The following is a 23,958-nucleotide window of genomic DNA, read 5'->3' on the forward strand; positions in this document are numbered from 1 at the left end:
ATACTTCCACTTCTTCCTTATTTTACTTGAATACCATATATAATCGACCTTATATTTATATATTTTATCATATAATTTCCTTATCCCGATTGTTTTTCAATATATATATTTTTTAAACAGCCTTTGCCATATTATTTTGCCAATATCTCGGTAATTGGGCCTTTGTGGTCTCCATGTTTTTTAATAATTCGGAAATCTACGGCGTATGACCCTGCTCATATTTAACTCTAGACGCGCCGCCACATCTTCGCGCGCTCTCTCCCACGAATCCTAGTAATTTTAATATCGCGAGATTGGCGCGCCTTTACGACCGCTACTTGAAAGCAGTCAACGATCGCGCTGCATTGTGGCGATCGAATGGCCGCCTCGTCTGATGTCTGTCCATTCTGTTCTTCTGTAATTAGTTTTACTTTATTCGGCGATCCACGCGTGCGGTGTCTCACGACGAACGATCCGGTAAGGTAACATCGCACAGTCCTTCAATCGAGCGCGACGAACGGGACAACGAGTATAATAATAGATCCGCTCTATACGCGAGAACTCAAGTGCGTGCACTCTTCAACGCCGGTGTGTGCGCGAGATTTGTTTTTCCATTAAATAACTATAACTGGTGACTCGCGCGAAACACCGTCGTGAATCGCAACGGCGCCGGCGATCCCTCCGTTCGTCGTCGATCTCGTATACAGGGTGTATCGGGCGAATCGTCGTGCTATAGAGAACGTCAAATTGTAATGTACAGTAGTTTTCTCGAGAAACGTCCACACCGCTGCAACATTCTTATTCCGCTTCCCCCCTCCCTCTCCTCCACCCCCACCCCCTCTTCCTCGCTCCCCGTCTCCATCGCTTGTCACTAGGTTATTGCACGATTAACGGGAAAATAAGTAGCAATAAATACCTTTCGAGACTGATATTCCAAAAAAAAAAAAATGTAAAATTCACTGTCCGATATGAAAATAATTTTTGATGCATATGTAAATGTATTCATGAAAGTTATGATCACAGTACAGTGATGCGTGTATACAAATTTAATTCATTCCAAAATTCATCTTTTCTCTGCATAAGCACTAAACATTTGATTTTACATCACGCAATCTAATTTATTTCTCTCTGATGTAAGTCTTACATTATATATATATATATACACACATATTTGTGTGTGTGTGCGTATGTTTGTGTGTGTAATGGTAAAAAAGTAGTTTGCAAATGTTAGAAAAAAATTACATTTTCAAGAATCAAGATTAATATTGTAGATCCATTTTTATAGAGCGGCTGAAAAGTATTTATTGCTCCTACGTTGCATTATTAAGGAATTGTGTGTGTCAATATTAAATTGCAAATATTTATGCTACCTATATATATTATGTAAATTTTTTATTATAATTAATAAAATATGTATGTATGTGTTTGTGTGTGTTGTATGGTTTAAAGCAATATATACAAGATGATTCCTGCACGTAATCTAAGAAATGTAAAATTAATTATCACATTTAATTTTGTTGCTCAAGTTTTCAGCATTAAATGTATTTGAACTTTGTCATTGATGTCATTGATAAATATATTAAATAACAAGAATATTGAACAAGTTTAATTATGTAGATAGTAAAGACTAATAATGTGATAAAATTTTAAGTAAAATACTTCACCAATAGATAGATTTTATATATAATTATTACATTGTAATATACATAGAAATTATGAAAGAGGTAAAACAATATTATGTTTTCGAATGAGGAACATCGATTTTTCTTTAAGTAGAAAAAGTTTGTATAGATATATCTTTATAGTATAATTAAATATCGTATTATATAATTTATAATTTATATTTCTTACATTTATATATTTTATAGTACTTAATTCTGTTTGTTTACATGTACTTTTTCATGTTAATATATTTTATACATGTTTCTTGTTTTATCAAATTATTATAGATTTAATAATATAGCAGCTATAATAATATTGACAAACGTAACATTGAAATGGAAAAAAGTGGCGATGGATTGCTGTTTCGCGCTGAGAGAAATAATGGTGCTGATGAAGTAGCCATGGACATTGTTGACGAAAGAGTGGCTATCTTAGACGCAGGTGCACAATATGGAAAAGTGATAGACCGTAAGATTCGTGAATTAAATGTCCATAGTGAAATTCTGCCACTCGAAACGCCGGCATTTACTCTTCAAGAGAAAGGATACAAGTAAGATATGCATGCGTTCAATATAAACTTTTTTTTAATATTGCTATTTCTTGACTTGTTAGTGTAAAGGGAATATGAATTTATTGATTGTGCGCATTGTTCTTTTTAGAGCTATTATAATTTCTGGGGGTCCTAGCTCAGTATATGCGGAAGATGCACCCAGATATGATGCCGATATCTTCCGAATAGGAATCCCTGTATTAGGTATTTGTTATGGAATGCAAATGATGAACAAAGAATTTGGTGGTACTGTAACCAGAAGGGAAAGTCGAGAAGATGGTCAATTTCCCATTGAAGTTGATACCAAGTGCCTATTATTTAAGTATGTAAATCGCAATTTGAGAAATATTTATTGATTAGACAATACTTTTGCCTGATTCTACAAAAGTACATTTTTAATGATATCACAAAATCTTGTAAAATATGATAAATTATTTATTAGGGGCTTGGACAAAGAACAAATGGTATTATTAACGCACGGAGATAGCATCGACAGGGTAGCCGACTGTTTTCGTACTACTGCCAGATCGTCAAGCTTTATAGCAGGTATAGCGAGTGATAAGATGAATTTGTATGGCGTGCAATTTCACCCAGAAGTGGATCTGACGCCCAATGGAAAATCGATGTTACACAACTTTTTATTCGGTATCGCGGGCCTTACGGGCAATTATACGCTCCGCGATCGGGAGGCTCAATGTATACAATATATCAGAAATACTGTAGGCGATAAAAAAGTTTTGGTAAGAAATTTATGAACACTCGCACACTTAAATCGTAAAGCTAAAATAATATTACAAAAGTGTATAAAACTTTTTAAGTAGATGTAATGAAAGATATTTCATTAAAATATTTATCTAAAAACTTGCAGTTATTGGTGAGCGGTGGCGTGGACTCGACGGTGTGCGCGGCTCTGTTACAAAAAGCTTTAAGTAAAGAGCAAGTTATAGCACTACACATTAATAACGGTTTCATGCGTAAGGGAGAAACGCAATTCGTTGAACAAAGTCTAGCCCAATTGTGTGTAACGTTAAGAGTAGTGAACGCTGGTCGCTATTTCATGCAAGGCACGACAACTGTCCCATTGGACAATGTCGCGCCTATGATAAACGCTAATGTCACGAATAATAAAGGAATATGCGGTGCAACGAGTAGCCCGAGAACCAGGTTAACCAAGATGTTATGCGAAACTACCAATCCAGAAGAGAAACGAAAAATCATAGGGGACGTTTTTGTAAGAGTCGCAAATGAGGCGATGGCAGAGATGGGATTGAAGCCGGAGGATGTTTTTCTCGGGCAAGGCACTCTCAGGCCCGATCTTATAGAAAGTGCAAGCTCCTTAGTCAGTGGTAAGTATCATTTTCACAATTTTTAATCAACTCTTTTGTGAGACAATAATGCGAATTTTATCCATTTAGGTAAAGCGGATGCCATAAAGACGCACCATAATGATAGCGAGCTTGTGCGAGTACTAAGAGCGCAGGGACATGTAGTCGAACCGTTGAAAGATTTTCACAAGGACGAGGTGAGACAGTTGGGATGCGATCTCGGATTGCCGGCAGCGCTCGTCGCGCGTCATCCGTTCCCCGGTCCTGGACTCGCAGTGCGAATCCTATGCGCGGATGAGCCTTACATAGAAAAAGATTTTTCCGAAACGCAGGTATTACGAAAGTACGAAGCAAATACGTTAATTCTTAAGTTAACTCTTCAATTGACATTGATATTTATCTGCAGGTGATAGTCAAAATAATGGCAGAGTACGAGCAGATGCTTCAGAAGAAACACGCGTTGTTGAATCGGGTAGAAGGCACGACGACCGAAGTCGAACGTCAACAACTCCGCAGGGTCTCGAGTCATCGTCATATCGCAGCGACTCTCCTGCCCATTCGTAGTGTAGGAGTTCAGGTACTTGAAAAATCTTATTATAAAAAGAAAAAGAAATAAATAAAGATCGTCAATAAGATATTCCATTTTTCGTTTTACTTGGATACTAATCTTCAATCTATTTACAGGGCGATCGGAGAAGTTACAGCTACGTGGTAGGCTTGTCATGCGAAGAAACTGTATCCGAGGGAGTGGAATGGGAAGATATGTTGTTCCTCGCGAAACTAATCCCGCGCGTGTGTCATAACGTTAATCGTGTGTGCTATATTTTCGGACCGCAACTTCATCATCCAATCCAGGACATCACGCCTACGTATCTCACCTCCAATGTGATAGCGACGCTGCGGCAAGCGGATCACTTGGCTAATCAAGTGTTAACTTCGAACGGCTGTATGGGAGCCCTCAGCCAGATGCCCATTGTTCTAATCCCGATACACTTCGATCGCGACGCGGCATGCCGAACGCTGTCTTGTCAACGTTCCGTTGTGCTCAGGCCGTTCTGTACTAACGATTTTATGACTGGCACGCCCGCCATTCCCGGCAAAGATTTGCCAATACACGTAAGCTTCATATGCAATCATTCCATATTTATAATATATGTCACAACGGATTATTATTCATTGTACATTTGTACTTATATTTGTGTCCATATATTTGATGCATTAATATTCAATTATCTGATATATTTACATTCATATATTTATAAGAAAAGAAAGATAATAATTTCTTATAGGAGGTGAATGGTGAAGAAAATTTATATGAAATTTATATAAAGAAAAAATGATATTGTGGAATTTTATATAGTTAGACTGTTCAAATTCTCTTACAAAAGTAATCATACATACAAATACATCCGTAATTGACTTTAATCATGTTTTGCAGGTGGTGAAAAAGATGGTGACTGAAATATCTACTGTGCCCGGTATTTCACGCGTTTTATATGACCTAACATCTAAACCTCCGGGAACAACTGAATGGGAGTAGTGAACGCTCATCTGGCCCCTTTCTATTTTTTCACCATCCCTGCGCGCGTAACGACAAAGTGAAAAAAGTATATTTAAAAAAAAATATATATATATATATATATATATATAATATTACGATAAAGATACACGAATTCGAGGTTAATGACTTCTTACTAATTTATACAAGACCTTCGAGCAAACTTTTTCAAAGATATGCATTAATCGAGTCGTGTACTACTGGCTTCTCTAGACAAAGAATGGCATTTGCGTTCGATTAAAAATTTAAAGGTAAGTATTATATATGTTTGCTTGTAAATAGGTTTCTTATATTTACTACACTTGGATTATAGAAGTCTTAATTTATTAAATTTTCGAGATTTCGTATTCACAATCACCGTTATTACATCTCGAATCATTGCATCTGATCGATGGTACCATTATATTGTTGTTGTATTCTATCTGCATATAACGTTGAACATGTTTCACGGTTCTCCTGTATGTCTTATGCCAAGTACAGTCCTCAATTTTTGTTATACATCTGCAATACAGACATAAGAAGGCATATAATAATATTTAATGTATCATATGTCGAGTATTTTTATTTATCGATCATAAGCGAGTAAAGCGATATTCATTGCTTAAAATCTGCAGCTTTGTTATTATTTATTATCCATTTGCGTTATACGGAAAATTACAGTTAAAATGGAAAACCTCTACTACAATACAAACATTTGATAGAGATAATTTACCTGTGCATGGTTTTCAACAAGATATGCAAATCCTCGATACGTTTCTTCTGTGGAAGCATGCTGAGGAACGTCGCAAGTGATAAGAAGTCCACTTCATTCACGACTTTAGACTTAGTGACCCATGTTTGTATCTGTACTTTTACCTATGAAAATATTCCGTTAAATTCAATATTGAGGCCAAAAAATATCATCATACATTTTAATATAGTTTTTTCTTAACACTAATCCGTATGTATATATTAATTGATAAAATTATTACAAAGCATTAAAAGCAGATTTAATTTTTCATTGAAAATTCTTAATTATTTAATATAGTGGAAGAAAAATCGAACATTTCTTAGTTCTTTATTTCAATGATATACATATATATGAAAACAAGTGCGTTAACGATTTATACCACACGTTTGTTTATAAACTAGATCTAAGTTTTCAAAGTGTGGTCATTTCTATTTGTATGATAAGAAAATCTAAAACTGGAATTATATATCGTGAAATAAAATGGCACTGCGCAATGTACTGTGATAAGCTAATAATTCTCATGAAATATTACCGACAGTGATGTTTATTTATCATTAGACATAAATTTTCTATGGTTTTACTCGTTACTATGACAATGTCACAATTACCATTTAATGTTCGGCAAGATATGGTCATATTTACAATATTTACAATATATTAAATATATTGCACGCATCTATATGATGATTTTACATATAGATTGAGGGATTTAAACGTGTAATGTATACATAAACCAAGTATTTACAGATAAAGAAAATGTCATATTTCGAAAAAAAATTGCCATTTTTTGTAAAATATAAAATTTGGTAAATATAAGAAAGAGGGAGAGAAAGAGACAGGATTCTGATATGTCATTATGGCAATAACAGGAAATTAATTTGTATTATTTGTTAAGGAATATAATTTTGTATAACATATATATTACTGTTTAATATCAATTGGACTTGCAACAATTACGTACGCCAGATCTCACAAGAAAAAGATAGAATACGCGAATACTCAGTTCCTACTTAATAATTTGTTTTAACGAATGATTATATATATGTGGTACCTGTTGCAATGGAAGAGCGAAGAGATGATTCACGAGAGTAATTAACATTTCCTGATGTTTATCTATATTCTCATTGTTATGTAAAATACTTAAATTCTGTAAAATAAAGGTATCGGCTTTATCCATCGCAGCATCATTGTGTGAAATCTCAATACGATTATGGTGACACGAGGTGGAATTTATTTTGTTGATATCGTCTTTTTCGCGTAATTGATCCTTCGCATGTAATATTTTATTCTCTTGCGGTATGTATGCAGTTTCATTTATACGAGTATTATTTACAATATCTTTCGCATTTTTATTACTATCATTGGTCTTCGAAAATAAACTTGTTCCTTGCAATTGTTCATTACTTCCGTTTTTATTGGTTTCTTTCAAATTTACTCTATTCGCTTCTCTCTTCATATTACAATAGATCTGCACATCGCGTTGCACATCGGGATGCAAGTCGTCTTTCATTAAAGCTGATAGAACGTCCGGATCAACTTGCGAACGGTTCTGTGTATGTGAACTTGTTTCGTCATCCGAAACTTCATTTATCGGATCAGCGATGTGCGCGGCTATGTGAGACTGTTGTCTCTTATTTCTTTTGTATTCGTCAAATATCTCGTTTCTTATATCTATGGGTAATTCGATTAACACAGACATATCAATGTCTTGTAGTTGCGGTATCTCGTATTTTGACGATTTTCCGCTACTCGGTTTTGTATGTCTAAAAAAATTCTCTTGCGATGTCTGTCTTTGTATCGCTCTCTTACTTGATTTTCCAGATAAATCTTTCGCTTTAATAATATTTTCATGAGCCTTACAATTATGTAATCTTTTATCTTTTGCTGTCGTAGATTTGGTTTGAACGTTACACGGAATTGTTAAACATTCATCCTTATGTACATTGGAAGATTCTATTAGTGGCAAATTATTAATTTTTGCATCAAAAATATTTTTTTTTCCGGGTGATGATTCTGCAGTTAAAAGCATTCTAGAACTGTCCAATTTATTGTTAGAACTCTTGCTGAAATTCGAGTCGCATCGATTTTTATCGTCATTACTCAACATTTGGTCACATGTTTGTAATTTTGCAGTTTTTTTACTAAAGAAATTGATCAAGTTGCCTTTATTCTGCTTAGCCTTGCATATTTCTAATCTGGTTATTTGTATTCCAATTCCTCTCATATCTTCAGGTGTTAAATGCAATTGATTCCAAATGCTTATAACTTCTCTGCATAACAAAACACACACACACTTATACATTAATTCTTTTATACTTTTTTTTTTATAAAATATAAATATGCAAGGTAAATACAACACATTAATATGCAACGAATCAACAGCATTAGCAACTTACTTTCTGATAATATTGACATCGTCGACAGCCGCTATAAGATTTTTCGATTTTGTTATATAATTGCAGGGACCATGACCCATGAACTTCGCGGTTTGTATCGGTGCTTCTTCGGCTCTGACCATGAGTTTTAGCGTGATGCATCTACCCTTTGCACGAACTGCTATTAATCGATTGCATACCTCCATGGATAATTTGCTCAAAAAATCGACGGCATCGTTATCGTTCCGGAATCTTATACCATAATTGACTTCAGCTGATACAGATTTCCTAACATGTTCCAGATTCAATCTCGTATCGTCCAGTCCGCGGCACATTTTATGTAATTGCTCTCCCATCTTTTTGCCGAATTCTTTCTGTAAAACACTCAATGAAATCTTCTGCAAATCCTCGCATGAATACACATTCATTTTATGTAGCTTATGTGTTGTCGTTCCACCAACTCCTAAAATATCGAGATAAGACAAATTACTACTAAGATAAAATATAATATGAAAATGGAAGCACACACACAGACTACAATATTCATGTTCATTAGATAAAACATACATATTTCTACAAACTTCTTCATATCTGTTAAAAAAAAATTTAAGATATTTTTTTTAATATGAGTTTGCGTTTTTTTATAGATACATTTTTTTAAATAACGACATTGATCATTCAAATATACCTGGTAAGTCTCTTATATCTAAAGTCCGTATATATGTCTCCACATTCTGTTTACTTAAATAGAATTGATTATCAGGTTTAGCTTTTCGCGTTGCTAATCTCGCCTGCAACCTGTTATTGCCGAATCCTGTGGACACAGGGCAATCTGTTTTTCGCTTTATCTCTTTCCTGATTATAGTAGCAAATTCCAATGGTGACAATGCGGACGCTTCAAGAATTTTTGTGCAATCCGCATACATTTCGTCGCAACTTACTGCCTCGATATCTAATGTATAAGATGCTACCGTATCGTATAATATGTAAGAAACTTCCTTATAATCCTCGAAATCATATTGAATCGTTTTCAGATTTGGACACAGTTTCAGCGCTTCTCCCAGGAACATGCCGTTTTTTACACCAGCCTTTCTTGCCGCATAGGAGCACGAAGCAACTTCCGATAATGATCCAAATTCTTCCTTGCCGTCGTAATTTGCCGAAAATGTATTGCCTTTTGCATGTGTTACAGCTACTGGTTGATCCTGCAATTCTGGTCTATTCCTAATTCCAACAGACACGAAGAAGCAATCCATATCAATATGCATTATAACAGATTCTCGCTTGTGTTTTACTTTATCTGTATAATATATTATTTCATCTTCAGGGTCTGATTCGCAATCACCTAAAGCTGAAGGGCCTCTTGCTTCTTTTAATTTTATTAAATGCTCAAGTCCAGGAAATACCTCATTACTTTTATCCCTCAGCTCGTTGACGTAATCTTTAAAAGTGGTTCCCATGGTAGCAATATAATGTAATCTCGAATTACTGTAAAATGCTGACAAAAATTCAGCGTCTCTTGTTGATTGTGCATTTGTTCTTGTATTCAAAGTCTTTGTATCCGATTGTTCTTGCTGACAAGTGCTAATTGTATCACGTTTTGATGCGTCATTAATTGCATTGTTTTTCGATATATTTCTGTTATTTACATCAGTCTCATTGTTAACCATGATTGCTGAAGCTTTAGACTTATCAATATTTTGTTCATTGTATGTAACTGAGCTAGTATTGGCTTTAATCTTCTTACTGTTTAATGTATATGCCAACAGAGGTTGCACATTAATGCTATTACAATAAAGTAAGTAATTTTGAAAATTCAAGACTTTTCCGGCCGCAATGCTGTCAATGATCCACTGTGGTTTGCATATAGGAATAGGATTTTGGCTCTTTCTGTACATTATTATTTTAGAATATGGCAGATTGGATGCTATAATATGAGTCGTGATTTTAGGACGCATATAATGATGATACAGACCTCCGTTCATCATCATTAGACGTCTCAGCTCATCAGATGTTGGATCTGTATAACCATTTACAAATATTGCAATTCCCTCAAATAACTTCGACGATTCTTTAAATTCTTTATTGGCTGTGTCACGAAACTGCTCCTCAAGTTTAGCTTTTTTTGCAGCCATATAACCACCCTGAAATAAATTCATTGTTAAAATATATGAATTAGATAACATGGAGGTAATTTTTATTTGTGAATAATCTAGTATTAGTATAATAGTTTAAAATTCAATTTATATAAGTGGATTAATATAATATTAAATATTGATATTCTTTTTTACTCACCCAATCTTCAAAGCCATTTTCGCCCCAAGCATAATCCTTTTTCTTTCTTGACATAATTGCATTGATTTAATCATGTAAGATAATTGTCATATAATCCATGCACTAGAAAAAGAGAGAAGAAGATTAATAACTTATTAATTACAGCTTTCTCAGAGATCTTAAAATTTGAAATAATTTCTCCCAGTTTCTCTCTTATGTAAGGTTAATTACAGTGTTTGTAACCACAAACATAGAAAAAGTTGCATCGCGTACAATCTTGAAATTGATAATTTATTTCCATTATGTTCACTTTTAAATCATAACTTACGTAACGACAATCGATGATTTATATAACTCCGTATATTTTTGTACAATTGTTGCGGCATAATGAGTTATGTCTACGTTTATCGCTAAAAGTGTTTATATTCAAAAATCATTGCGTATACGTTACGTATGCGTGTGTGTATGTTAAGTATGCGTGTTCCATCATCTGTCTTTTTGATCATCCGTCACACCGATGTTATAATGAAAAATTAATAAAAAGTCATACACACAGTACATACGTCAATGTAAACATTCAATATTTGGCATTGTATCGCTTTCGCGCCATTTTATGCAACTCCAAAAGCTACTAATTTCATAACACCTGTTGCCTGTTGCTCGACCAATCAAAAATAACTGCTTGTTGACATACACATACACATATTGGATGATTGCATAAGTTCGTGCCCGATTTTCATAGATGGCATTAAGTTACTGCATGGCGGAGTTCTATTGTTTTCGTGTGGTAATTGTTGCTTACACCGAATAGATGACGTTGTCTTATGTCAATTTAGCGTCAGATATTGTTCAGATAAGTCCATTTGTGCATAAGAGAAATCATTAAAAATGGAGAACGAAAAGGTGCATTTGCGGCATGTAATGCTATATGAATTTCGGAAAGGCGTGAGTGTTGGGATTGCACAAAAAAATATTCAAAGCGTTTATTTGGACCGCGCTCCTGCTCTCCGAACAGTCAAAAAATGGTTTGGCAGATTTCGAAATGGTGATTTCAACATGGAGGATCAACCCCGCTCTGGACGGCCTTCTGGCATTGATGATGACATTGTGCATGCCTTAGTGGAAAAAAACCCAAGGATTACAACTGAGGATATTGCTGAGAGGCTGAACATCGATAATTCAACCGCTTTTCGTCATTTAAAAAAGCTTGGATACACTTCCAAGCTTGATACGTGGGTGCCGCATGGAAAGTAATAAGCTAAACTGCATGACTGTGGCTCTTTCTCTTCTCGAGCGTAACAAAAAAGAGCCTTTTTTAGTTTCGAATGGTAACAGGCGATGAAAAGTGGATTCTCTACAAAAACATACAGCGAAAGAGGACATGGAAAACAGCAGCTGAAGGAGCAGAACCCGTAGCAAAGGCTGGCTTGCATCCGATGAAGATGTTGCTGTGTGTTTGGTGGGATCGCAAGGGAATTATTTACTTTGAGCTGCTCCGACGCGGCGAAACAATCACAGCGGACAAGTACTGTGACCATTAACTAGATTCGCTGCAGCTATTCGAGAAAAACGTCCGATTTTGGCCAATCGAAAAGGCGTCATCTTCCACCACGACAATGCTAGGCCACACGTTGCTCAACAGACGCTGCGAAAACTGCAGGAGTTGCAATGGGAAATTCTGCAGCACCCGCCATATTCTCCAGATATTGCGTCTTCAGATTTTTATCTGTTCCGGTCTTTGCAGAATAGTTTAAATGGCAAGAATCTCAATTCCGAGGAAGCTGTCGAAAACCACCTTACAAACTTTTTTCAAGAAAAACCAAGTTCTTTCTTCAAAAATGGAATCGACAAGCTTATAGATCGTTGGAAAACCATTGTAGAAAAGAATGGAGACTATATAATTGATTAATAAAAGTGTTATCTCTAAAATATAATCTATTGAAGTTTATATTTAAATCGGGCACGAACTTATGCAATCACTCAATATAAACGCTCCACTCAGGCGGAAAACATATATGTAATTTTTTTAAACTTTATATATAATAACGCGTTATTTATTTTCTTATCATATAATATTATTGATGTTAATCGTATATCAGAAGTAAATAATCTTATTTTTAAATACTTAATCTCTGAAAATTTATAATTGACTTTTCAATACCTTAAAATACAACAAATAAAACTTATATTTAAAAATACCCATTTCTTTATTACTAAATTTTTGTTATTTTAGTAATATACAATTTATTATTAACACATCTTTCATGTATTAATGTTACATTAATACATCAATTTTTACACTTATTGACGACAACATAATGTACATCTCATTATACAATATGTAATATTTAAAATGTATCTCTATATAAAAGATAATAGATCTTTTATATAAAGTAACATTGGGAATAACAATGATAGAGAGAAATTGCTTAAATATAAATGGCAATGTATGTGAGATTAGAGACTTCAGCCGAGTGCTCTGTATTCAAACATATTTATAGAATGTGTATATTTCTCTCTGTAAAATAATCGTAAAATATTATACTATGTTACATGGTAAAAGATTTATAAAATGCTATATGTGATACAGTTGCTTATATTGAATTCTTTATAGGAAATCTGTCTTATTATTCTTCAATTAAAATATGACAGTTATATATATATATATATATATACAAATCAAATAATATTGCAATTGTGTGCATAATTTTTCACAGTAAACATATACTACAAAAATATATTTATTAAAAAGATAATGTTTCTCTAAAAATACACAATATATAGCAAAAAAAATTGTCATCAATTTTTTGACTCATTAATAGAACTTTTCAAAAGCACACAACTGTAATTATGTCAGATAATTTTTATAAGAAACAGTCATTTGTTCTAGGAAAATGAATGTCAAAACTGTGTGAGGTCCCAGACGTGCATAATATGGGAAGAATCCTTTCCACAATGCAAACAATCCTTCATTTCTTATGACTTTGGTTAGAACATCAATCGCGCCTGTAAACTCTGGCTTGCCATTTGTTTTCATGTTTTGAATTCTAAAAAAAAAAAAAATAATGCAAGAGTTTGTATTAAGAGAATATCAGTTAATTGAATTTTAAATATAATTTTATTATCAATAATTTACCTTGTTTTAGCTATATCTACAGGCATGGAGGCAGCAGTGGTGACTAAACCAGAGATCATTGAGCTTGCAAAGTGCAGTACAATATTTTCCTCAAAATATCCTATTTAAGAAAAAAGAGCAGATTAAAACAAGCATAAATGATAACTTTTATTAAATTATATATATATATATATATATATATATATATATATATATATATATATGTACATAATTATATATATGTACATAATTTATTTAATATTTCTACAATGCAGACCTGTATCTAACAATGCTTGTTTTGCCTGAGAATACGATGCCAATTGTGCTGCGTTGACAACCATAGCGCGACCCATAGTAGGAATGGCACCGCGCCATAATGTAAAAAGACCTTCCTCTCTAATTATACGAAATAACGCATCAAACACATTTTTGTAATTGCGTCTTTCAGCTGCATTTAAAACATTAAAAATATTTAAATTCTATAACAATGTATCTATATGTGTATATATATACAGTAGGTATAATAATTGCATTATATAAAGGAATGAAAATTTACCAATAGGCAGTCTTCCATCTGCTGTCATTCTAATTAAAGCTACTTCTGCAGGTGTACCTACAAATGCTCCGACACAACCAGCTACCATACCAAGTAGTGCTTTTACGATGAAACTTGGTTGAGCTTCTTTTCTAAATAAGTCAAATGTATTTTCGTAACATATTTACCTCTCAATGCAATTCTCTTATATACTCATAATTATTATAGGATATTTCTAAATTGTAAAAGTTAACTTACGAAGAAAGTTCCATAAGCCAAGTATATATACCAAGTCTAGTGGTAGTATATGTAGCCTGCCGCATTAAACCAGCAGATAAACCCGAGTATAATGCTAAAACACCTTCATTTTTTAAGATTGATGATGTAACATTTATTGTTGATGTTTTTGTACCGCTTAATTGCATGCGATTTTTTATTAGATCCAACGGCTGTACAAAACATGTTGCTGCCATACTGAAATTAAGTATATTATAATTTTTAATAACTATCTACTACAAGAAAAATACATAAATTTCAAATTTATTAATTTATAAATGAAGAAAATTTACAATAATTTGATATATGTATATTTAAACTGTACATATTATGGAAATTGGAAATTAAATGTGTGTGTATATATATATGAGCATATTTCTTGATTTATAAATTAGAAGATTATATTAAATCTTCTTTGTATCTTTTTAGACAATATATAAAGTAAATTTATTAATTAAATTATTAAAATATGTATATCATATTTAAAAGTTATTATACAAATTTAATAAAAAATCTTTTTCTCACATAAATTATGTACCAAAGAAGCTACATTATTTGTTCAGAGTTGCAGCTATTTATAGTTTGCTATTAATATATATATATATATATATATATACATATTGCATCATCGTGGAAACTCAAATATCAAATTTTTTAAAAAATTATTAACAATAATCAGTCAAAATAATCAACGAGGAGTAATTTTCGCGAAATCTAAAATTTTATGATCATTTGACCTTCAAAACTCATTGATTGCAAAATACTGATAATTATCAAAGAATAATGAACATTTTATAAAGACACTACCAATGTTACAATCCTCTCATTTATTCACAAATATTATAGATATATGTCCAAGATAGATAAAAAAAAAAAAAAAAAGATACAAACCCAGAAGTGCCACCAATGAGGAACTTGACACTGTTCGGCACCGTCTTCTGGCTACTCATTTTGATGTAATGTCGATTAAACCGATGATTGTTTGAACGTCGCGTCGATGTTTATTAATCGTACTTGTTGCTCATTCTTTGTTAAACAATAATTAACGATAACCGCGGAGACAAATATGCAAGCAAGAGAAAAGATTTTGAAAAGATCTCTCTTCAAGAATCTTGCCGTGTGCACTAGCTCGTGAACACAAAAGTCGTCGCAATCGCACGGCCAATGCAGTCCAGTCATGTCATATGTGGTCATGTTATCAGCTGATACGGAATTACGAAAATAGCGCCACCATCTCGCAGTATCGACACTTCCCAAAGTAAATATCTGAATTGGCCTTGAAACTCTGCTCGAAATCAAGATCTGTACGAACATGGGCGCCAAAAATGTCCGTAGTACCTAAGGATAAAGCTATTTTTAACATATTTGTATAGAGTCATATCTAAATATTCGCGTTAGCAGATAGATATAGCGCGAGAAAATATACAATGTGTGAATAAAGTTTTCGGGATTACACAATCTTGGTTTTTAACTCCTGGTACTTTTCCATCAGCATCAAATGCGCTCATATACCTGATATTTTCCTGACATTTTGCTTATTTTGTCAGACTTTAGGCTTCGACAATACGTAAAATACCAATTGCAAAATAAATTCTTCCCACTTAATTATTACCTAAAACTCTTGGATTGTGATACGAGAATCCGATAATCTTAGTACTGTCAACTGGCCGACACGCGTATAAATACATGAGACGTGCTTCGCACTTTCGCTATTACTGCGCGTGATTTGGCACGAAACATTATCGTGTCTCTTGATAATATAAGGAACAAGAAAACGACATCACTTCTCTCCCATTTGACGCTAAAGTTTCATTTAATTAATCAATCAGAATAAAGGAAACAATAATTTCTTTCCTCTGATTGGTCAATCAAATGCTTCAAAACATTCATGGCGCATTCTTATCTAGAGATCTTATATAAGTGACATAACTCACGGACAACATTAATTGTGACGATCGTAGTCGCTAGTTTTATGTGGTTTTATGTCGCACGTGTATCTCGCAATTTATAAGGTTTGAATTGGAATTCTCTCATTCTGACAAATTAAACATACATCGGGTAAATTGATATATTTCAATATGAAGCCAACACTCGTAGCTGATGAGATGTTCCCTGAAGGAGCTGGGCCTTACGTTGAATTAGACGAGGTAATATAAATTATATGTATATATTGTTTTGACAATAAATCAGGGCAAAATGTCAATGTCATGGTTAATAACAATGTCAAGGATTTTGCATTAGTCACTAGCGTTAAGTATGCTCTACAAATTCGTAATAAGTAATTTATATTATAATTTCTCATAATAAAGTATACGATATTGATTTCAGGTTGGTGGTAGTAGGTTATTAGTAGATCTCACAGCAAGCGAGAAAGCTGTCCATGCAGATTTTTTCAATGGTATATCAAGTATCATACATATATATTTCTTTCAATAATATAGTAAATTTCCAATTCTACATCAATTTTTAGGCATAAATTATTTATTTTATTTTATTTATTTTTAGAAGATTTTTTAAATAATAATTACTTGACTAATGATAAAAATCTCGAGAACTCAACTCTACATTTAAAATCTTTACCAAATAGCAAAGTAGATATATTATTACATAGCTCTGTAGAAAATCGAGTTTTGTCTGAAAATTTAGAGCTTGTGAAGAATGCAGTCCATTCAGAATATTTTAAGGGTATATTAAATATTTACTTTTTTTTATATTGTGTGTGTGTGTATGTGTATGAATGTAAATGTATATGTGGAATGCATGTAATAATTTTTACATAATTCATTAGATAAAGGAGAACATTCTAATTTTATAAATAATAATCCAAGTTAACAGAATATATGGTTAGTTTATTGAAATAATTGTTTAATTTCAGATTTTGATGACTTGTTCGATGATGACGACTTGGAGTAAAGCATTCCTATAGAAATGAACTATGCATTGTTTTTGCAGACTGCAATTAACTTAGCATTAAAGCAAAAAATTTCTAGTTTTTAAATCCATGTGAAATATTGTATAATCAATCATATGTTATCAGTTACATTCAGCAGAAGCATAATATTAAGTTAAATAATACTGTAGTAACCAATAAATAAAGTTTTACTTTTTTTATTTTTTTTTTAAATTTATAGCTGCTTGTACTTTACAATTTGATGATTTTTTAGCGCTGTGTGTTTAATTTAATTGATAGTGCTAACTTTACATATCTCACATTACAAATGGCATTAAAATATTTATGAAATATATATAACAAGATTGATAATTACACCAATACTTTTTAATATATTGACAAAAACAAAAGCACGCTTAAAGTAAAAAAATCATGTAACAATTGTAAAGTTATTTTTCTCTGCTGAATGCAGCCATCGAATTTATCATGTTTATATATATATATTGTATATATACACATATACATACATATATATAATAGAGATATGAAAAATGTTTCATTTTTAAGAGAGTTTGCTGTATAAAACTACTGCAAACTCTTACATAGTGTATTAATACATATCCTTTCTTCTCAAAAGACTAACCACAAACTACAAACTTCATATTATAACATTATTACAATTTATTTGTATTTTTAATTCGAGTCAGATGTGTGCCTGCATCTATCATACGTCATTTTATTGCGTACCACAGACAAATGTTATTATAAACGTGCCATAAGAAAATGAGTACTGGTCAATATGTCTTGTACATATAATAATATTGATATTGTAAGATTATATTTTATAATACATAGACGCTAGAGTTATATAAACTTGTATGACGATGCACAGTTAAAATATAGCACCCCATTATTTCAGTCATTCTGCATCTACTCCGATCACTCCATGCGCGTGCATCGAACTATTTTATTATTTGATACGAAAAAAGAGCCACTTATAGATTTGCCAATTAATTGCTACGTTCTCTCCTTGGCCCCAATCAACATATATTCCTTTTAACCATTTTCATTTACTTCAACTGATTTACTTTCCACTCGCAACAATTAATTCCTCTATCCTTGTTCGATGTGTTAAAAATTGGCGACCGGGGTGAAGATAATGTTGGCAACAGCGGCGATATTATTAACGTTGACATTGCTGATGATAGTGGCGAATATCCTAAAATTTAAGAGCAAAATTGTTTCGATTTTATCTTTACATTATTTCATATTCATGTTTCTAAGCATATTAATTGTTAATATGTATTGAAATGAATAATTACTATATAAAAAAATATTACATATATATATATATATATATTGTTAGAATTAAATACAATATACAATATAAGATACAAGAAGTTTATATAAGTATAGTAAATATACACAAACCCTGAGTCTAGCCATTTAAGAGTTATTCGGGGTGCTAGTTAACTTCCAGATCACTATCAGCCTGATCGTCCTGATCGCTTTCTTCGTCATCGTCCTCCTCTTCCGAATAGAATTGCGACGGTGGTGATAAAGGATCTTCTGACAATGAAGTATGCGAGGACGATGGTGGTCGAGAACCTTCCAATTTGATGTCTATATCCTCCATCGAGGTACTTGGACCAGGAATACTTACTGGAATAAACTTTTCTAAATCTCCTGATGCCAACTCTGCAATGCAATCGTTAGTTTCAAACGAGAGTACGAATTGAAACTTAAATAAATATATAAAATGTATGGATAGGTGACGTACGTTCTACGTATTTCTCGAGTGATTTCGGAACCATTAATTTTGCTTTTTGTAAATTTTCGTCAGTGCATTCCCCTTTTTCTAATCCTAAAACATTTTACATTATGTAATATACATTAGTAAAAGATAAAACAGTGTTTGTATTATGTGTGTACACATTCTTATAGTATAAAAAGGATCAATAATATATTTTACCAAAAGCTAGACCCATTTGCTTTAGAACCTCGATATCGTCATGAATTTCAAACTTATCATTAAAATTAAACAGGTACTCAGTTCTGTAACAAGAATAAAAAGAGATTAATATAACTCTTTCCTCTTTATGTTATATATATTTACCAATTATTATGTTGTGCAGTGTATATTGCGACATACTTGTCATTTGAAATGCTGCAGTCTATGACAGTCTTTTTACTGGTATTCACAATGAGGAATGGCAGCTGTATGGCAGAATTAGGTTTCGGCGCCCCGCGGAGACTCTCGTGCAAGCGATTACGTTCAACTAAATTCTTAAAAGAAATGTGAGAGAGAATAAGCTGATGTAATTGCTGCGTTTTAGCCTTAATTCTCTCAATCTTTTTCTTCTTATCCTTTTCTAATGCTACACATTCTTGTAATGAATTAGTTGGCAGGCCAAGCCACCTAATTTCCTTTTTCTCTTTGGAAATGATATTCATTGCCATTAATACATTCAAAGCGTCATATACGCGTCTTCTGATATTTTTCTGATCGTATTGCTGAAAAAAGTATGACATCAAATATAAATTTTAATGATAATTTAATAAATATGTTTACATAGAAAACAGATTTTTCTATACAATATGTAGATATATTATGAGATAAATACCTGATCTGTCAGAGAATTCATATGAGCAGGATTAGTGAATTCACCGACCAACTCATCTGCTACTTCATTATAAGAAGTAGTACCTTTCTTCTTTACCTTCTCACAGACTTTCATTGAGAAATGTCTCAATCCTTTACCAACTTTCTCCGTTTTTCTCCGTTTACTACAATACATAGAGACGGTATAAATTGAGACATCTAGTTCGCGATTAGATTGGACGAAGCATATCGCAAAATTGGCGAGGGAGAACAAAGCTCGTCCTTGTTCTCTATATAATTAAAGTATACGCGATAAAAACATTATATTACTCAGGCACAAAATCGCCACTTTCAACATCCTGCCTCTTCCTAGATCCACTATGATCCAGTATTGGACTGATAAAGGTTTTCCCAGTGGCATCCTTCACAAGTTGCGAAGTATTAGACTGCTGTTGCTGTTGTTGCTGCTGTTGTTGGGATACAATAGCCTGTTTTATGTCGCTCTAAAAAAAAAGCATTTACAAAATTAAATTGTTTAATGTAGAATATAATTCTTTTGTTGAAACATTAGAAAATTATTTCTACCATTTGCGCAGAGGTCAATTGTATAGTCTTGGTCATCATAGTTTCCCCTGCTTTTGATGTTGCCATTTTAGTATTTTGCAAAGGTATTGTTACTAATCCTGTAAGGAAATCTCTGTACAATATTGTTGCATATAAAAAAAGCTTACTTTTTAAGTAAAATATACATACTCTGACCTGGTGTAGACGAACTCTGCAAACTGATAGTCCTAAGAACTTGTGCATTTGATGTCAAAACCTAGTTACAATATATAGATATATGTAATAGTTGTGAAAATCTAATTGCAAATATTCTATTGCATTAAGAGAGACATTAGAAATAAAAAAAAAAGTTACTTTTAAATATATAATATATATTATTTAATGAAGCACTCCCTTTTGAATGCATTACAATATATAACCTCTGCACATTAAGCTAATATAGCTATAATTGTAAATGAGTTGTAAGATTGAGGCAAGTACCTGTGATTCTTGATTAGGAGTTTTAAACACTTTAAGGCCACCTGCATTTGTTGTGCTAACAATACTACCTAGTGTTTTATTAGGTGTACTTTGCACTACTTTTATCACTTGTGGGTGTCCTGCAACAAATATAATTTATCTATAATTGTTCATGAATTTTGGTCTGTAGGCCAAATATTTTAGAAATCTTTCTTCTAACCAGAATAAATCTGATAACATTGGAGCTTAATCTTTCTACAATATATTATCTTTAGCCCATATAATAAGATATGAACAGTTACATGATACGATTACAAATAAACATACTGAAATATTAAGAATATATAAGAATAAATTAAGTTAATGTTATATAAGTCTTTAAGTTACAGAAATTTTATACTGTTTTAAATAAAACAAACAATATATCACCAAGATTATTAGTATGGAAATTAACCATTCATTTATACAGTTGATAAATCAAAATATACTTTATAAACACACTGGCACTTTTATACCAAAAATATAAATCAATTTCAATTTTAATTCATTTCGATTACTTTCTGATACATTTGTTTTATAACTCCTCTTTCAATGTATCTAAAGACTCGTGTAATACTTATATATGCATCATTGTATAGTTTATATAAATCTTAATACTATCTAGAAGTTGTCAGTAAGCAAATTTAGAAATTGTCAGTGGACAATTGTATGAGTGTTATACTTGAAAGCAAGCAGATGGAAATATGCTCATTTAAAAATAGTGTTTAATCCTTATTTAGTACTCAGAAATTATCAAGTACTTTTTAAGAGCATTCCACATTTTTCTTATCCGACTAAATGATACATCGTACAAGTTAGAGATTTCTATTTTAAATGTAAAAATGAGAGAGCTAAGCATGTAATATTGTACAGTGAACAAAATGAAACATGTTCAGTGTTCTTGGAGCATTTCATGAGCATACCAAACTGTATAAATTTTAATAGAGCAAAAAAAAAAGGGGCTTTTCGTACTATCTCATTAGTGTCATATTTTGTCAAACTGAATATGATAATCGGAAAGACAGGCGAGTGAGAACGATATTTGCGACAAAATGTAAAAATTGCTCATCTCTTGATAAAATTTAATATCGAGTACGCGTGAACTCGACGAGACAATCGACACTGTAGCGTAATCGTAAATGTCAAAGAGTGGAGAGGAGCCGAAATTAATTGTCAAAATTTTTGCTGGAACGAGGAAACTCATACGCTCGAGGGGGCGAACTCGATCGGATTGGGAGTGCGAAATGTGCGTGTGAATTCGCAGCCGGTTTGAGAAATGCACGAGGAATGCGGCGAGAGGACGGACGAGCGTACGCGGATGGGAGTGCGTAGCAATGGGGCGAATTTAATTCTCGACGGTTTAAGGACGATAGGAGAACGAAAGGGAATAAGGCGCGACGAGACGCGCGGTATCGCCGACTGTGCGTTGGCGCGCACCGCGGATCCACTTACCGTTAGCGTCGTGTATTAAGAAGTTCATGGTTTTATTTTGCTGTGTCATGTCCGGCGTTATTGGGCCGTCGATCGGCTTAGGAAGATTCCGCGGATGGGACGTGCAGAAAAGGGAAATAAAAAGATCATAGGGCCTACACTTTGCTCGGCACGTCGGCTCGCCGTATCACCAAAATGGCGACCCCGCATATAAAAGCATTTGCGACGGTTTGTGATTCGCGTGGCGTCCCGCGATCGATCCGAATCGTCAGCAATGGAAATTCGGCGTTTCCCTTTAACGCGATCGGCCGATCATAATTCGCACGGGCCCGTAATATTCGCGCTCTATCCTGCGGCCAGTCGGTACCCGCAGCTTCCGCGTGCACACGGACTGGAAATGAGCTTGGCGGCACGACAAAGCTAAACAGCTGATTGGCCGGCCGCCGGTCACATGGTCGTCCTCGTTCCACGTTTATCGCGGTACCCTTCTCTCGGCGTCGACGCGCGCTGCGCGTAGACGCGTATTGCGGGTCTCGTACCGCGCATTCGCGCGAGATACTACGTATGTATACAAGATATACATGTGTACATCGTACACATAGGAGAGACCGCGGAGACCTCTGCCGGTCGGTTTACCAACCGACCGACTAAATTATAACTAACATTTCTTTCTTTTCATTGGTCAATTTTCGATCTTCAATCTCAATCTCTTCAATGCATAATCTATGGGTATCGATTCTACGATTCAAGTGAGAAATGAAAATTACAAAAATAAGCGAATTCACTAGGTTTGGACCAATGAAATTATAAATTTTCTAGTAAATTCGCTCATTTTTGTAATTTTCACTCTCACTTGAATTACGAAATCGATATCATGATACGAGCTTTATGTCTATAGATCTTGGAGTCGATTGTGTATCTTTGAAGTCAAAATTACAAATGTGAACAGATTTACTAGATTTCGACAAATGAAACCGTAGATACTCTAGTAAATTTCCTTACTTTTGTAATTTTTACATTATTTTAAGATACCAATCAATCCTCTTATATATAATATATAAGATCTATGCTACGTCGATAGTTTTTTTACTATATTACTAAATTTACTGTTACCAGAGAGAGAGAGAGAGAGAGAGAGAGAGAGAGAGAGAAGGCTTTTCTCTGCTAGAAATTTCAATTAATTTTGGGATTTTATACATTGGATTAATATTTAGAATTTTTGGCAGGGACAAGCCTTTTTTCCCTTTTTTTCCCCCCGAATCAATTATTTTCCGATAAAAATAAAATTGAGTATTATATATTTCATTTCGCGATTTTGTAATCTTTGATATTAGAAATCTTAAGTTTTTGAGAATGTAATCAGCAAAAAGATTAGCATAAACTGAAATTTAAAAAGCTACAATTTTAAATTCTTCTCGACCGTATAGCCATAAGGCTGCGGTCGAAAAAACGCTAGAAATGCTTCGAAGCGTTTGATCGACCAATCAGGGCAAAGAGAGTAAAGATTTCTTTATTCTAATTGGTTAATGGATGCTTCGAAGCATCTTCTCGATCGCAGCCATAGTATATCTAGACCGAGCGTTTGCCTTTATTT

The 23,958-nt window shown here is 33.4% G+C and overlaps 5 protein-coding genes across 11 annotated transcripts; 2 read left to right on the forward strand and 3 right to left on the reverse strand.

The window, feature by feature from the left end:
* The first annotated feature begins 329 nt into the window (after window positions 1-329).
* Window positions 330-6,976, forward strand: Bur (GMP synthase burgundy). Of its 5 annotated transcripts, XR_011446722.1 has the most exons (10): window positions 330-728; window positions 1,929-2,191; window positions 2,301-2,513; window positions 2,634-2,931; window positions 3,060-3,537; window positions 3,607-3,848; window positions 3,923-4,093; window positions 4,201-4,632; window positions 4,955-5,325; window positions 5,735-6,976. XR_011446722.1 is itself a non-coding variant. In XM_070293477.1 (9 exons), the coding sequence occupies exons 2-9, from the start codon at window positions 1,977-1,979 to the stop codon at window positions 5,054-5,056; spliced, it is 2,151 nt and encodes a 716-aa protein (XP_070149578.1). In that variant the 5' UTR covers window positions 330-733; window positions 1,929-1,976; the 3' UTR covers window positions 5,057-6,976. The 5 variants fall into 5 exon arrangements, 4 of the variants coding, with proteins under 4 accessions (XP_070149578.1, XP_070149577.1, XP_070149580.1 ...); XM_070293477.1 differs by having other exon boundaries at window positions 330-733; window positions 4,955-6,976; XM_070293476.1 differs by having other exon boundaries at window positions 4,955-6,976.
* Rev1 (Rev1 DNA directed polymerase) lies at window positions 4,831-11,117 on the reverse strand. Of its 2 annotated transcripts, none has more exons than XM_070293473.1 (7): window positions 10,782-11,117; window positions 10,475-10,576; window positions 8,868-10,323; window positions 8,201-8,642; window positions 6,856-8,074; window positions 5,787-5,929; window positions 4,831-5,575 (listed from the first exon to the last, which is right to left on the reverse strand). In XM_070293473.1, the coding sequence occupies exons 2-7, from the start codon at window positions 10,526-10,528 to the stop codon at window positions 5,401-5,403; spliced, it is 3,489 nt and encodes a 1,162-aa protein (XP_070149574.1). In that variant the 5' UTR covers window positions 10,529-10,576; window positions 10,782-11,117; the 3' UTR covers window positions 4,831-5,400. The 2 variants fall into 2 exon arrangements, with proteins under 2 accessions (XP_070149574.1, XP_070149576.1); XM_070293475.1 differs by lacking the exon at window positions 10,782-11,117 and adding an exon at window positions 10,685-10,724.
* Window positions 11,118-12,664: 1,547 nt separating this feature from the next.
* LOC138932024 (mitochondrial 2-oxoglutarate/malate carrier protein) lies at window positions 12,665-16,150 on the reverse strand. Of its 2 annotated transcripts, XM_070293488.1 has the most exons (7): window positions 15,992-16,150; window positions 15,271-15,717; window positions 14,362-14,577; window positions 14,125-14,255; window positions 13,846-14,016; window positions 13,590-13,689; window positions 12,665-13,500 (listed from the first exon to the last, which is right to left on the reverse strand). In XM_070293488.1, exons 2-7 carry the CDS (start codon window positions 15,327-15,329, stop codon window positions 13,302-13,304), a joined length of 876 nt encoding a protein of 291 aa, XP_070149589.1. In that variant the 5' UTR covers window positions 15,330-15,717; window positions 15,992-16,150; the 3' UTR covers window positions 12,665-13,301. The 2 variants fall into 2 exon arrangements, with proteins under 2 accessions (XP_070149589.1, XP_070149590.1); XM_070293489.1 differs by lacking the exon at window positions 15,992-16,150 and having other exon boundaries at window positions 15,271-15,729.
* Window positions 16,049-18,123, forward strand: LOC138932026 (COP9 signalosome complex subunit 9). Its single transcript, XM_070293491.1, has 3 exons — window positions 16,049-16,526; window positions 16,708-16,777; window positions 17,255-18,123. Exons 1-3 carry the CDS (start codon window positions 16,458-16,460, stop codon window positions 17,290-17,292), a joined length of 177 nt encoding a protein of 58 aa, XP_070149592.1. The 5' UTR covers window positions 16,049-16,457; the 3' UTR covers window positions 17,293-18,123.
* Dp (transcription factor Dp) lies at window positions 17,618-22,827 on the reverse strand. The gene is made up of 11 exons (XM_070293480.1): window positions 22,386-22,827; window positions 20,916-21,034; window positions 20,625-20,691; window positions 20,457-20,554; window positions 20,202-20,374; window positions 19,894-20,056; window positions 19,422-19,783; window positions 19,242-19,324; window positions 19,050-19,133; window positions 18,701-18,967; window positions 17,618-18,488 (listed from the first exon to the last, which is right to left on the reverse strand). Exons 1-10 carry the CDS (start codon window positions 22,432-22,434, stop codon window positions 18,735-18,737), a joined length of 1,431 nt encoding a protein of 476 aa, XP_070149581.1. The 5' UTR covers window positions 22,435-22,827; the 3' UTR covers window positions 17,618-18,488; window positions 18,701-18,734.
* Between the last annotated feature and the right edge of the window lie 1,131 nt (window positions 22,828-23,958).

Source organism: Polyergus mexicanus, unplaced genomic scaffold (assembly GCF_030449975.1).
Source record: "Polyergus mexicanus isolate NDT 795.1 unplaced genomic scaffold, iyPolMexi1.0 SCAF_3, whole genome shotgun sequence".
NCBI classification, from domain to species: Eukaryota; Metazoa; Arthropoda; class Insecta; order Hymenoptera; family Formicidae; genus Polyergus; species Polyergus mexicanus.